The 14,103-nt window shown below is 41.3% G+C and overlaps 6 protein-coding genes and 1 non-coding gene across 11 annotated transcripts in view; 3 read left to right on the top strand and 4 right to left on the bottom strand.

The window, feature by feature from the left end:
- The window catches only part of LOC104807457 (U-box domain-containing protein 5-like), a 4,386-nt gene extending 2,616 nt beyond the window's left edge, over positions 1-1,770 (top strand). Inside the window, exons 6-7 of the mRNA XM_019201893.1 lie at positions 3-593; positions 710-1,770. Coding sequence (XP_019057438.1) covers positions 3-593; positions 710-1,475 — 1,357 coding nt within the window. The 3' untranslated portion in view covers positions 1,476-1,770. The remainder of the gene's footprint in view (positions 1-2; positions 594-709) is intronic.
- Positions 1,771-1,853: 83 nt separating this feature from the next.
- TRNAN-GUU lies at positions 1,854-1,927 on the top strand. The gene has a single exon. It is a non-coding gene; the product is annotated as a tRNA-Asn (tRNA).
- Positions 1,928-2,787: 860 nt separating this feature from the next.
- Positions 2,788-4,881, top strand: LOC104807458 (transcription factor HBI1-like). Its single transcript, XM_010532738.2, has 6 exons — positions 2,788-3,358; positions 3,469-3,660; positions 3,774-3,908; positions 4,014-4,085; positions 4,172-4,309; positions 4,417-4,881. Exons 1-6 carry the CDS (start codon positions 2,957-2,959, stop codon positions 4,492-4,494), a joined length of 1,017 nt encoding a protein of 338 aa, XP_010531040.1. The 5' UTR covers positions 2,788-2,956; the 3' UTR covers positions 4,495-4,881.
- Positions 4,882-5,290: 409 nt separating this feature from the next.
- Positions 5,291-7,940, bottom strand: LOC104807459 (tubby-like F-box protein 2). The gene is made up of 5 exons (XM_010532739.1): positions 7,567-7,940; positions 6,680-7,049; positions 6,485-6,572; positions 6,257-6,386; positions 5,291-6,165 (listed from the first exon to the last, which is right to left on the bottom strand). The coding sequence occupies exons 2-5, from the start codon at positions 7,007-7,009 to the stop codon at positions 5,520-5,522; spliced, it is 1,194 nt and encodes a 397-aa protein (XP_010531041.1). The 5' UTR covers positions 7,010-7,049; positions 7,567-7,940; the 3' UTR covers positions 5,291-5,519.
- Positions 7,941-10,253: 2,313 nt separating this feature from the next.
- LOC104807460 (syntaxin-112) lies at positions 10,254-11,869 on the bottom strand. 3 transcript variants are annotated; one of them, XM_010532740.1, is made up of 3 exons: positions 11,679-11,869; positions 11,494-11,546; positions 10,254-11,395 (listed from the first exon to the last, which is right to left on the bottom strand). In XM_010532740.1, the coding sequence occupies exon 3, from the start codon at positions 11,379-11,381 to the stop codon at positions 10,464-10,466; it is 918 nt and encodes a 305-aa protein (XP_010531042.1). In that variant the 5' UTR covers positions 11,382-11,395; positions 11,494-11,546; positions 11,679-11,869; the 3' UTR covers positions 10,254-10,463. The 3 variants fall into 3 exon arrangements, with proteins under 3 accessions (XP_010531042.1, XP_010531043.1, XP_010531044.1); XM_010532741.1 differs by having other exon boundaries at positions 10,254-11,405; XM_010532742.1 differs by lacking the exon at positions 11,494-11,546 and having other exon boundaries at positions 10,254-11,405.
- A 100-nt stretch (positions 11,870-11,969) lies between these two features.
- On the bottom strand, positions 11,970-13,741 carry LOC104807464 (phosphopantetheine adenylyltransferase). Of its 3 annotated transcripts, none has more exons than XM_010532746.2 (6): positions 13,478-13,741; positions 13,308-13,379; positions 12,862-12,921; positions 12,480-12,574; positions 12,302-12,371; positions 11,970-12,198 (listed from the first exon to the last, which is right to left on the bottom strand). In XM_010532746.2, the coding sequence occupies exons 1-6, from the start codon at positions 13,601-13,603 to the stop codon at positions 12,079-12,081; spliced, it is 543 nt and encodes a 180-aa protein (XP_010531048.1). In that variant the 5' UTR covers positions 13,604-13,741; the 3' UTR covers positions 11,970-12,078. The 3 variants fall into 3 exon arrangements, with proteins under 3 accessions (XP_010531048.1, XP_010531047.1, XP_010531049.1); XM_010532745.2 differs by having other exon boundaries at positions 12,862-12,996; XM_010532747.1 differs by having other exon boundaries at positions 12,862-12,996; positions 13,308-13,386; positions 13,478-13,557.
- A 102-nt stretch (positions 13,742-13,843) lies between these two features.
- LOC104807844 (transmembrane protein 53) overlaps positions 13,844-14,103 on the bottom strand; it is a 3,113-nt gene continuing 2,853 nt past the window's right edge. The window contains exon 5 of the mRNA XM_019201860.1: positions 13,844-14,063. Within this exon, the coding sequence (XP_019057405.1) occupies positions 14,013-14,063 (51 nt within the window). The 3' untranslated portion in view covers positions 13,844-14,012. The remainder of the gene's footprint in view (positions 14,064-14,103) is intronic.

A 14,103-nucleotide genomic window follows, 5' to 3' on the forward strand; every position in this document is an offset into this window, starting at 1 on the left:
GTTTTCCCATGGCAGGAAGAATCTTCTGCTGTTAGGTGTTCCACCGAAGATTCTGTTTCTGGAAATGCTTCTCAGGTGGAGTGGTCTGAGGTTGGGGTTAACATTGAAGATCCGGGGAAGCAATCCAAGGCTTTGCACCATAGGGACTTCTCATCCATTTCTATTGCTAGTTTTGGTAGTTCCTTGTGCAATTTCCAGCTTCCATCAGATATCAGCAGCATATCTATCGGTGGTTCTGAACCAAACTGTTCTGGCCACACACCGGCCCTAAGCAAAGTCTCAAAGGGTTCAGACTTAATGCCTATGTCGACTATAGATGATGATTCTGGCAGCTGTCAAACTGGTTTGAGTCAGAGCGAGGTGGAGATAGAGATTCTGTGTGGACTCGCTGATCTTCCATGGGAAGCTCAGAGAGAGGTTATCGAACGTGCAAGAAGTGATATTGAGCACGATAGTCAAGTTTTCCGGTCTTTGTCTCTCCCGGGATTTCTTGAGCCACTCATCGCATATCTGAAGAATGCCCATGACTTACATTGTGTTGAAGACATAAGGGCTGGGTTGGATTTGCTACTTATGTTTCTCAGCAAAAACAGGTACTAAGTTTGTTCCTTTCTTCTCTAACACCGGTCAGATGTATACATTTTTTTTTTCTGACATTCAGTTCAGATACAACCGAATAGAATCATTTGCTTCTGTTTCATTCATGCAGAAGGGCTATAGAATCTTTGAACGAAGATGCTTTTCGTCTCCTTTCGAACTTTCTTGACTCAGAAGCAGCTCCAGAAGCTCTGAACGTATTGGAAGTGTTGTCTGGTTACCCGCATGGTGTGTCCAGACTAACATCGTCATGTTCTCTATCATCCCTTTTGAAGATCTTCGAATCCCAAACCGGGGATCTGCAGGATAAAGCCATCATTACTCTGAAAAACCTGTCCTCGAGCAACAAGATATGTCTGGAAATGGTGTCTCTCCGGTTTACCCAGAAGCTGACATATTTCTTACAACATGACACACTCAGGAAACACGCTCTCATCATCCTAAGAAATCTCTGCTACACCGAGAAAGGCAGTGATTCTGTTGCCACAACCGATGGTTGCTTGGCTTCGGTAGCGGAATTACTCGAGTCAGGCAGCCATGAGGAGCAAGAGAACACTATTGCCATCCTCCTCAAGCTCTGCATGAAGACCGAGTACTGCTATCTGGTGATGGACGAGGGCATCAACGTTATCCCCTCACTCGTTTTCATATCCAAGAACGGTAGCGATGAAGCAAAGGCAAGTGCATTTGAACTGCTTAGGGTTCTACATGACGTAGATTTCGGCAAAGGGCAAGGATCTTCTTCACGGGAAGAACCAGAAACTCTTCAAGAACATGATACAAACTCAGTTCAGGCGATACAACCGCAATCTCATAAGAAATCTGGTATTTTCAGATTCAAAATCTACGTCCCTGGTCTCAAGAAGAAGATATGGTGATCCACATCTTGGTGTTACACTTGGCATTCTGTCCTGTCGCAAGAACACTTTGATTCGGGATGTTTGGGGAACCGGTTTTGATCGGCAATTCGGCTTCAGTTCCCAACCTAAGCTAGTTGCTAGTTTTTTGTTCACTATATACATATATAGGTATGTGTATGCATAGGTTGTGTATATCATTGTTCATGTGAAAGTGTCTATAGTTTGTAATGTAGTAGGAAGAAATAGAATGCCCCATACCTGCACATGTAAATAATATATGCAATGCAACGAGGTATTTATTGTGTGTGAAGTATACGTTGATTTATCGTTATAGGAGATGGAAGAAAAAAAAGATGAAATTATTTATATTAAAAAATATTTAAATTATTTTCCAAAGCTGGAATAGCTCAGTTGGTTAGAGCGTGTGGCTGTTAACCACAAGGTCGGAGGTTCAACCCCTCCTTCTAGCGTTGTTGTTCTTTTTAAAAGTTCAATTTCAGATTTTAAATATTTTTTTGGCCAACTTGGGAATGAACACGTTCTCTACAGAGGGCCATTGGTTTTGTTGGAAATGTCTTGAGGTCGTCATTTGCACGGTACATCCAACTTACCAGGCTGACGACAATCGGAGCCTGTGAAGGTATGTATGTATGTATGTATGTATGTATGTATGTTCACCTGACGAGTAAGCTGTCGGAATCAGGCAGAGAAGGATTGACGTTGTCTGAAACTGCACCAGAAGAATGTGATTTGGGAGGATGCTGATGATCCGTGTACTTGTGCTTCATGTTATAATTAAGACCATCTGATTATCCAGAAGAAGAAGAAGAAGAAGAAACCCTGTTGTTGATGTGACTCGGAGAATGTTATCTTGTAGTAATAGATGGTTGATCCTCTCACAAACTTGAAAGGGCAAAAGAACACACTCCACATGGTAGGTTGTGTCGCTTGGACCCCCACTCTCACCATCTTGTTCCCACCCCCACCCCCCTTTTTATAATATCAAAACTCTGTCCCTCTCTGTCTCGATTCCGTATCTCGTCTCCTGTTGCTGACTGCAATTTGTTTAGCCTTTAGGGATTTTACAGTTTCTGTGTCATGAAACCCGTTTACTCTCGTTAGTAGCGACCGGTCCAAACCCATATCAAACAAGACATTGACAATATGTCTCTACAAGGGTCCTTTGTTTTTTCAATCTGGTTTGTGTAAACAGATTGGCATCTACCGTCAATCAAGACAGATAAGGAAAAGGTAATAAAGAAATGGGCAAAACACTAAACATATGAGGTGGGGGGACCTGTTTGTGTGTTTGTTTGCTTTCTATTTATAGATATGAAGAATGATACCAATGGAATGGGTTAGTCTCTCACCTCTTTCAACCAACTCCTCCCCTACCAAAGTCCCTTCACTCCTCGTAACTTTTTCTCTCTTGCTGCTTGTACCAGTTTTCTCACTTTAAGATCACACAGACAAGTAAGGAAAAAACCACAGCAGAAACAATGTTGGAAGGTCTTGTCTCTCCTGAAAGCTTGTACTTGAGCTCCATGGACATGTCTGCACTCAAATGGCTGCAGCATCAACAGCAAGTGGTGTCTCAGAACAGAGACAAAGGAACTTCGCCTGAACTTCTTCAGTTCCATGGCTCAAATGGAAGAGAGCTCAGAAGGGTTGAGAGTTACTTGGGAAACGATGACGAGTTGCAGACTTTCAGCCATTTCCAGATGGTTGATTCGGTTTTTGGATCGAATCACAACACGGGTCTCGTTCCTCTACACGATGCCATTGATGGCTGCATTTCAAGGACTAACAGCTGCCGGATGGAACCCGTAGATACAACGGGGGTAATGTTGAAGAGGAACGGAGAAAACAGAGGAACGGCCATGAACAAGAGAAAATCCGAGGTTTGTAGCTCAGAAAGATCAAATCTTGGGCACATAGATATGTTGATTCCATCTGTTTGAATTATGGGTCTGATATTTTAGTCCTCTTTCTTGGTGTTTCCTCCGTTCAGATTAAGACAGGGGAAGAAAACACAGACAAGAAGATCAAAATGGAGGGGGAAGCAGAATCAAGCATGAAAGGAAGATCCAACATTAGCAACACAGAAGCATCGTCGGACACTTCAGACATCCAAAAGCTCGACTACATCCACGTTAGAGCTCGACGTGGTCAAGCCACTGACAGACACAGCTTAGCGGAAAGGGTAACGTGTTTCAGCCATAAATGGACCCGCAAAATTCTAAGCACCACAAGAAAGAAGGATTTCTAGGGGGTTTTTTTCTCGTGATTTTCTGACTCGTGGATGGAATTTGACAGGCGAGAAGGGATAAGATAAGCAAGAAAATGAAATGCCTGCAGGATCTCGTACCGGGTTGCAACAACGTCACTGGCAAAGCCGGTATGCTTGATGAGATCATCAACTATGTCCAATCTCTCCAGCGACAAGTCGAGGTAAAAACCATGGTTTTGTACTAAAAACGACGTTGTCTTATTGTACTTTTTCTTTCATTATGTACAGAGACATGTATCTAATTCTTCAAGGCTTAACTCTCGCAGTTCTTGTCGATGAAACTCTCTGTTCTGAACCCTGCAATAGATTTTGACATCGATGCCTTATCTGCAAAACAGGTAACATAACTCGAAACCCTAACTAGACTCTCCTCCATTTCAGATTCACGATAAAAAAAAACCACCTGAATTTTCTGAAAATACAGTTTCAGGCTTGCTTCTCAAATCTTGGAACAATCTCGAAGCCATTAGCAATGGCGGGTCAAGCTTCGTTTCCGTTACAGCATCAAGGATCTCTAGATTTCCCCTTCACAGTTCCGAACCAAGAATCATCTCTCAACGCTGTAATCTCTCAGACACATCTCTGAAACATATAATTCCTGTTTCATATCTCTTCTTCTCCAAGTAACCTGCTCTTCGTCCTCTGTAATCTCTATGCTTTTTTTTGCAGAAATCTCAGCCCTCTTCAAGTTGGGAAACTCCATCAGGAAGCCTCTACAACGCATCTAGCATCGATTTCCATTACTGATGAACCATTATATATATGTATATATTCCGGTATATTAGATCAGTCAATACCAATACATTCTCATCTCATCAAAGTAACAAGTTCGCAAATCCGTTCTTGGAAAATCCAGACAAATATGTCTAGGCCGAAGGATTAGAGCCAATCCAGTGCTCTCGCGCCAACATCAATCTTTATATATGTATATATACATATATACAGAAAGGGGTATATTATAGGACTTTATCCAGAAGAGAAGAGAGATTCTGTGGTGCTAACAATTCCTTGTTGCATATACAATATCTTCACGAATCATGCGTTTCTCTCTTTTATCAACTTGTAAAATGCCATCTTTGTAATACCCCCATACTGTTTGATGGTTGCATCCATCACTAAGCCATTGAGAACCAATTTGCAGTGTACTATACGATTGATATATATATACATATATATATATATATATATATATATATATTTCTTAAACAAGTAAAAAGAAAGCAGCTTTCACTGTGGCAAGTGGGTGTATACGTTGTTTTCTCCCAATTTGTCCCACCAATAATCTGTGTATCTCTAAGCTGTTTGATTTTGACAACACCTACGACAAGATACTATATCTATCATGGCCTGCTTACACAATTTACCAATTGGGTTTCTTTTTTTCTTTCGAAAAATAGAATCTTTAGATGATGATCCCAATTCCAATGCTAGAAAATCTTCGTTTTTCTCGAAAGACGCAAATAAAAATCCGATTTTTTGTGGGGTTAAACGATGTGGGCAAGGAGACAGAAGTAGTAAGGGTTAAGAGATTGAAAAGCACAAGTGATACAACATGATAATCTGGTTGGTCTCTTATCCACTAAAAGCTCCCCATGAACTTTTGTCAAAATGAAGAACAAAAGGGCATAAATAAGTTGCAGGGTTCTGAGAACAGGAGAGCTAAGTTAAGGCACAAGTCAACAGTGAGCTACAACAATCTACAGACAAGGATCTCTTTTGTATTTGCTCAATTTCAACACCTCAGAAAATCAGAAAGAGCTTTCAATGATCTCTCACCCTTCACAAGCCGGTTTGGTATCAAAGCTGCTGATGCATATGGCAAAGGCTTGAAATGTCGAAAGAGGGTAACGATAATCCATGGTGAAAATGTCCTTCCCGATCTTCCCAAACTGTAAGATCACCCTCTCATGTTCTTCGGCTGGCACATCCAAAGACGGGTCGATATCTGCCACAAGCTGGAAATTCTTGACCGAAGCAACCGTAACCCTCCCTTTGAAGTTGAGGCACCAACACTGCAATTGCTCGTGCCATCTCGGGGATTTGTTCTTGAGAACCAGCTGCTTCTGGTCTATCAAGCTTGGAGAAATCACGGGTGTCTCTCCACTGCCCGTTAAGCTGGTTTCTCCTTTCGGCATAGGTGAGGAAGAGGCTTGGTCTTCTATGGTTTGAACAGATGATTCAGCGATAATAGAAGAGAGGGGTATAGAATCCATTACACAATGCATTCTCCTTGGCCCCCTTGTGCGAAGAACATTGAGCTCGTAGGTTATGGTTCCTACAGTGTAGTTAAATACGGGTATCTTGGGGGATGCTTGCTTGGGATGAATTCGTCGGTTCAGATGATTGCTCGGTTGGATTCGTGCTGTGGATGGTATTTGGCTGTCAAATATGGTGAACTTGGTTCCCAGAAAACCAGACCTGTCCGAGAAATACAAGCAGACAGTTAGAGCAGGAGCTTTGATGTTTGGACAGCAAACATAAGCAGACAGTTTTTCAGGGCAATGCTTGCCTTAGTTTACCAACATATGTGCTGCTGGTCCGTGAAAAGTTACTTGTAGAAAGGGAGATTATGAAATCTGTGCACGTCGCCCTTCTAATCCTTCTTGCCGCTAACAACAGTTTGTCGTTTTCACTCTCAGCTGAAAATCAGAAATCATCACAGTTGAAACACCTTTATTTCTTCAATACACCCATTAGAATTTTCATATGACGTAGTTTAAGGAAGAAGATCACTCACAAGGCATCAAGCCATAGAAAAGCAGATATGTAGATGTTGCTCTGTCCCTCTTAATAAAGCACTGAATGGGAGTGTCTCGAGGCCCCGGCTGCTTGCAAGCAAATTAGAATTAGATTTCAAGCAGAAAAAGCCAGAGAGAGAGAGAGCCCGAGAACATGATGAAGAAAGCTCTGAGGAAACCAGTCTCTTACGTACCTGTTTCAACGAGATTGGAAAAGTGAGCCTTCCGCAATGCTCTGGAATTCTCACGATCTCCTTGGTGATTTGTCTCCATGATCTACAAACAGAAGCACAAGAGACCACAGCTGCTCGAGCAGGCCAAGCAGTCTCGCTCTCTTCTACCCTCCGGATTATGTCAAAGAGCAATTCAGGTGGCACAGAAGCCCAAGGGCTCTGCGGGATAGTTTCCGATGGTGGCCCGGTTTGATCGGGAGCAATGTGGGACTTTGCTCGGCTACGCCTTGAGATGCTTCCTATTCCATCCCTCACCTCCTTCAGCTCTCGAAGGATGCTTTTCAAGGACATCTCCTTTCAGCATATCAAGCTCTCGCCCACTGTCCCTTCCCTACCAGACAATCACAATCCGTATAAGCTTCCTGTTTTTGTCATCTCATTCTTCTCCACTTACATTGACATCTTACATGGAAACCCGCAAACCAATCTGATCAGCATCGATGTGAAGGAAGAAAATCTAAAGCTTGGTACTTCCAGCGAAAAACGAGGGGCAAATTTCCAGTCAGAAATTCAAAATATTCTCATTTGCGCATGTATGTTAAATGGATCGTGATAAAGTATGATCTGCCACCAGTACCATCACATCTATACAGAGGCTGAGAAATTCGAGGACGAAGTCGAATAGTAAAAATTCGTTTTTTTCTTCGGTTCCCAAGAGTCATTCTTCGCAGGGCTCAGATCCATACAAGCATATATTCTTCTTAGGAACAACTCCAAACCAATCATATCGAATTTCCCATATTTGACAAACACAGCAGCAGATCCACAAAATTACGCAGAACAACACCTTAATCCGCAATGTAAACGACAATGGGGGCAAACATAACAGGAGAAAATAGAGAACCAACCTCGATGAGACGGATCTGAAGGACAAAAAGGAAGGGTATCGCCTCGAAGTACAGGTCTCTCTCGATCAAAGACGAACAGTGAAATAAGATCCGCGGCAGAATCTTCACCGGATCCGAGAACTGAATCTGAGAGGAAAAATTATGGACCTCGAACAAAAACGGAGGCGATCATCGCAGTTATTTCTCCGACTCCTCTACGCGATTCGTCTCCGGTAAAACGGAAGGATTCGCCGGAGATAGGCTTCGCATGACGACAACGGCCACCCGCCACCGGCTTCACCGCTCCGCCACCTCGGCCGCCGCGAACCAGACTTTGTTCGCCGGAGCAAAGGAGTTGTCAGCCAACGAATCTCTCTGTTCTTTAAAAGAAAATAAAAAAAGGATCCGAAGTCTCCGCTTTGTCTTATGGCTTTCAATGAAACGTAAAAACAGAGAATTAAAAATAAAAGTAAAAGAAAAAAGAAAAGAAATGACAGTAATGTGAGATTTTATTTAAAGAAAAAACGTTAAAATTTTATAATATTTAATATGCTATACTGTTGTTAATAGTGAAACTTTAATCGTTATTAATTTACTGCATGTGACAATTAAATCTTTGGTCAATTACGATTACGAATACTCCTGTCAGTGGACCATATTCAAACATGAATTTGCTGACATTTTAATTTCCTTTTACGGAGACTAATTTTATTATTGTGTAAACCCCCGCCCCAAGACCCAGAGTCTCTTAGCGACAATAGGTAGCATGAACAAACCAACTCGGATCGTTTTGGACTCGGTTCGTTTGGCTCAGATCGTTTTGGGTTCAACTCGTTAGACTCGTTTTCTAACGAATCAGAAAAACCTCGACTCAGATCGTTCGCCAGTTTTCCGATCTGAACGAACCGACTCGTTGAACCAGAAATATATAATATTTTTTATTTATATTTATTCTAAATTTAACTATAAATTTAAATAAATACATAAAAATTTAATAAAACTCCAATATCATTTAATATTTTCAATTATCATTATCATAATAATTAGAATATTTATAATATCATATAGATGATATAAAAAAAAAGAAATATAAAATTATATTAGAGTTTTTTTTATATAAATTTAATTTATTTTTAAATAAAAGTCAGCTCGTTAAGCAGCTCGCCAGTTCGCCGAGCCAGACTCATTGAATATGTTTTCAATGAGCTTGATTCGTTAGACTCGTTTTTTAATGAGTTGAAAAAATCACAACTCAGATCGTTTGTTTTCTGGCGAGCCACGGACCAGTTTACGAGTCGGACTCGTTTTGACACCCCTAATACACAGTATAAACTAATACATGAAAATGTACAATCCACAACTCACATATATGTTTGTGTCTGTTTGTCAAAACTAGAACAGAAATAAATAATGTTTTTTAAAAGATTTCCTATTGTTTATAAATAGTTTTAGAAAATTGTTCTTTTTTTTTTAATTATAATCAATAAGGTTAGATACTGGTGGGTGTGATGCATACACATATGGTGGTGGAGAAGACTGGTGATGGAGATTGAAGAACCTATACAAGCTATACACTCGAAGAATATAATCATTCACTTCAAAAGCTAAAACAAAAGGAATCAATTACAACCCAACAAGGGTTGCTTTCTTTTGGCTTGTGGAACCCATACATATATGTGCATAAGCACTCACAAAATATCTACAGATATATATATATACACCTAAGTTGTGTGTGATGTGGGTTTTGTGCGTATGATGATAAAAGAAAACATGATAGAGACTGATTTCAAACGTGTCTACTGTGACCATTGGGAATGGCGATTACGATAAGGCGGGAAGGGAAACCATACAACGCCCTCCGATTTCCCATATGCCAGCCTTGCATTGTCCCGATACCCTTTTTAATTTTAATTTTAATTTTAATTTTGTATCTCTCGTTGTAGATAGGGATGTCAAAACGAGCCGAACTCGCGAGCCAATTCGAGGTTGTCTCCTTTTTAACCGAGTCGAGCCAAGAATCTGAACCAAATAAAATGGGTTGAGTGACCCAGCTCGTCAACGAGTTAGTTCGGTCGGCTCGCGAGCTGGTTCGGGAGTTGGAGTAAAAAAAAATATTCTTACGTTGAAACCTGAAAGTGTTGATATTGTTGGTATGATATTTTGATTTGGAGATAATTTTTTTATACATGCATTCAGATCTAAAGATAATTTTTTGTACATGGATTAAGATCTGATTGTACATGGATGGATTATGATCTGAAATGGTTTTTTGTACATGGATGGATTGTGATTTTATCTATTTGAAGATGATTTTCTGTGCATGGATTGTGATTGTGAATATAAGTATGATTCGAATGTATTGATATATTCTTTATCATTTGGATATGATTTTATATAATTTGATATGGTTTTTTTAGGAATTTAGAAAAATATGAGCCGGTTCGGGAGCCGACTCGCGAGCTAAGCGATTTGAGCTGAACCAGAAATTTTCTGGTCTAAATAAAAACGGACTTAACGAGCTGGGCTCAAAATAAACTGGCTCGAAACGGGTTGGTCCAAGTCGGCTCGTTTGACATCCCTAGTTGTAAGTGAGTTGATATGTAATCAAAACTCAGCTATACATCACTTCCCTCCAAATACAAACTCACTATGCATATATTATGGATAAGGTGTAGGAGCCAAAAGCCCTTTTATGTTCAACATAGTAATTTACTTGATCTCATCTCTCTTGTAATCATTCACAACACACAACCAGTAAGAAACATCAGTGATGATTCACTGTAATTTCTCACTAAATGGATCTAGATGGGGATAATACAAGTTTCAACTGAAAGAATCCGATCAAATTGCTGTCTCAGATAACATTCAAAAGAACAGCGAAACGAAACCAAATCAGAAGGAATTAAACTTGAAATGAATCAACGAGAAGCTAGCATCGAAATGAAGCAGACGAGAAGGATGAAGAAACCAACAACCCATATCCAGATGAACCACATCTTCTTCTTCTTCCTGTTCATCATCTGATTCGCGTAAAACAGGCTGTTGGTGCCACCGCTCATGAAGCTTCCTGCTTTTGCAACATTGGCTTCGATGTCATCTATCTTGTCTCCTTGAGTCTCCACAAGAACAGCCATGTCGAGGATCACCTGATGAAGCCTGTTCAAACTCCTCTTTATGTCGTTCACCGCCTCGTGCCTCTCTTTCGTCTTCGGATCCATTTCCGGGTTCACTTCGAATGTTCTCACCGACCCAGATCCTGAGATCATCCTGTCTATGGCCTCGTTGCTTGGTTCTTCGCCCGTCGCTAGAAAGTACTTTCTTTTGAGATCTTCTTTGTAATCGGCAAAGATTCTCTCCCTCAGACTGCGGAAATCGTTCATCATGTCTCTGAGTTTGACTCTGAGTCCATTCGTTATGGAAGTTCGTGTCCGATCGACGCAAGATCCTTCCTTGAACGCTCGAGACACTTCTCTGTTCGAGATGTTGATCTTGTCGAGAGACTCGAGCCGTGTTTTCACTGTATTGGCCTTACGCGAGATCGCGAAGATGTCGGATTCCATTCTGTCTCTCAACCCACGAAGGATTTTGGTGCTGTGAGTGGATTTGGTCTCTTCGTTGAGGTTTTGAAGATTCAACATGAGATGAGTGATCTCTTCGATTAGGGTTTTGACTGAATCCACTTCTTGGAAGAATCCCGAGAGGTTCTGCTCATCTGCAGGGCTGAAATTGAATTCCCCCTTCTCGATGTCGTGTTCTTCTCCAGATTCCATATCCTTCCTTGCCTGTTTCTTCAGTTCCACATAACTTAAGAACGACTTTGTCATGAGATCGTTCATCTTCGCAGTGAAATCTGAAAAACCCTAATGTGAAAATCGATCAAGAAAGCACGAGGAATACAGAGAATCAGAACCGAAATTCAAACAAACGAGGAAGAGGAAAAGGTCGTACTCTGTTTTCAGGAGCGAATTATAAAGTTCTCAGGGGAAAAAGAACTGAAGTCACTGCGAAGATAGAGAGATTGATAATAAAATCAGCAATGGATGAAAGGCCAGAAACCCTAACAAGAACAGAATCTGGCAGAGGAACAGAGGAGAAATGCAGAATCTGGCAGAGAACAGAGAAGAAGAACTAACCTTGAACTGATTGCCGCGCAAGAAAACTCTCCTTCAAACGCCCTTCCTCTCCTCTCTCTCTGTGTGGTGATTTTGCGAGAATGATGGAAAAGCTCGAAGGAAGAGAAGGAAGAGGGAAGTTATAAAGAAGATCTGAAGGGGTGGGATTATTCAGTTACGCTATTTTTTCAAATTCCCGGCTTTTTATCACTTGACTAGCCGTTGTTTCAAGAGAGACTCCCGTTTCTTCCGCACACGGAAACGGCGTCGTTTCAAACATAAACTAGTCAATTATTTAGAAAAGAAACGGTGTCGTTTCAGACTTCATACGATTTATTGGAGTTTCTTTCTGTTGCCCTTACAACATGTTTACACCTTTCCGTGAATTGATGAAGAAGAAAACGTGGTTCCTCAGTGTTTATTACAATGATTCGGTGGGTTCTCTCTGTCTCTGGGCATTCTCCGCTTCTATCTTCCTTAAAGTACTTGAACTTATCTTGTCCTCGCTCGATCCTTCAGACAATAGATCTACAACCTCAATCTGCACAAGCATGTCGCCTCATGAGTTCACGAAGGAAAAAAACACGAAGAACAAGATCGTTTGGAGACAATCAGATCAGGCCGACCGATTAAAAAAAACAGACCTTTAATTGCGAGAGCCCTCTTTCTGCTCGTTTTCTGTTAACGGATAGTGCACCTGGTAGTGTCTCCTTGCTGCCCAAGACCCAGAAGATATGGAGAAAGAGCATCAAAACAGATCTCTCAATCCAGACCGAAACTAGGTAAAAGATTGCATTTTTACGAATGAAGCAGATGTCGAACCTGACAACAATGGCCTCCAGATCTTCATCAACGATCGACGGGCCATATGGATCGGTAATGGGTTCTGCTTGTACAGCAAGCTGGGGCTTGATAGACTATGCAAGCAAGAGAAGTTAGAACAAAAAGCTTCATTTGGGAATCTGACATAAACTTCATCTTTGTAACATTCACATAAAGGCATATAACTAAAATTTCTGGTTTGACTCAGTTTATCTCATCATCCTCATTTTCCAGTTAGCCTAATGATCGACAGACAAGAGGCTAATGAACAATTGGAAGCATCTCCCTCCCAAACTGCTGTGTCCTACTGATAGAAAGCAATGAGACATGATCAAAGAAGAGGCCTGCGGCTAAACAGAAAAGGATATGTATCCGCAATTACCTTGACATAATTGTCCACATTCTGCATCCTTTCTTTTATAGGTTGTATCAGTTCAGAGAGCTGCACACACACACACGCGCGCGCACAAAGTAGGCATCTTCTTAGAAAAGAATCCAAACACAGGGGCAATGAAAACTACACAAATGCAGCAATTTCAGCTTCAAGTCAGATATGAATTGGATACAGAAATCTAATACTCTTCCATCTCCTCTTGAACAAAACAAATTGATCTTGTGAAGCATGAATAAGGGTATTCTAAAAATCGCACAGCTTTATGAATCGATAGCCAAAACGTGTTCATTCTTATACAAACAGAAAGATCTCATATGAACAATAAAATCTGCCAAGTTTCCAGTTTGGGTATTGACTCTTAAGCAAAATGGTATAGAAGAAGCTAATAACGCTTAGACAAAAAGGGAAATCAACAATAGGTTCAAAGCTAATACCTGTTTGTTCTTCAACATCGGCCCATCACATACTCCCACCACAACCCGATCCCTCGCCACCTCCGCCGCCGCCTAAAATCTTTTCCATCCCCATGAACATTCTCGACGTCTGCGTCTAGTTTCAGAAAAAAAAAAACACCAGAAACAGATAACGAAGAGAAGCCCATTACCTTGAGGAAAAGCCGATGCCCGTCGTGCAATCTATCGAATGTGCCGCCGAGGACGACAGCACTGTACGAATTCGATGGAGACACCGTCGGATCCTTCGCCGCCGCCGGATCATCTGCCACCGCCATTTTCGGAAACCAGAGAAGGATCGAGGACACTTAGTGTCTTAGAAACCGAGAATTACGCGTTCTTCAGATTCAGATGATCCTCTCCAAGGTTTTGATGGATGGTGGGTGAAGACGACGGTGAGGCAGTAGGTAGATGCACTGGACTGGGCCTGTCTCAGTGGACCCCATTTAAATTTCGTTTATAAACGTACCGAGAATATAAACTAACCGGTTCGATCCGGTTTATCAAGAAACGTGACAAATTGCAACCGGTATTGCCTTAAAGTCTGGTTTTCGATGGTATTTATACCGATCTGGTTTACAAGAATCCTGAACCACATTCAGAATCAATCTTAACTCCGAAAAAAAAAATTAAAAGGATTCTGTTTGGAGCTTGAAGTCAAAGCAACAGTGAGAAGGGGTTTTCCTGTCATGTTTCTTGCGTTGCGGCGGCGAAGCATTCTTGCAGGAATGCATGAAGATGCGAGGAGGACAAGTCGGGGAAATTCCGGTAGGGATCC

This window comes from Tarenaya hassleriana, unplaced genomic scaffold, assembly GCF_000463585.1.
Source record: "Tarenaya hassleriana unplaced genomic scaffold, ASM46358v1 Cleome13, whole genome shotgun sequence".
In the NCBI taxonomy this organism is placed as follows: domain Eukaryota; kingdom Viridiplantae; phylum Streptophyta; class Magnoliopsida; order Brassicales; family Cleomaceae; genus Tarenaya; species Tarenaya hassleriana.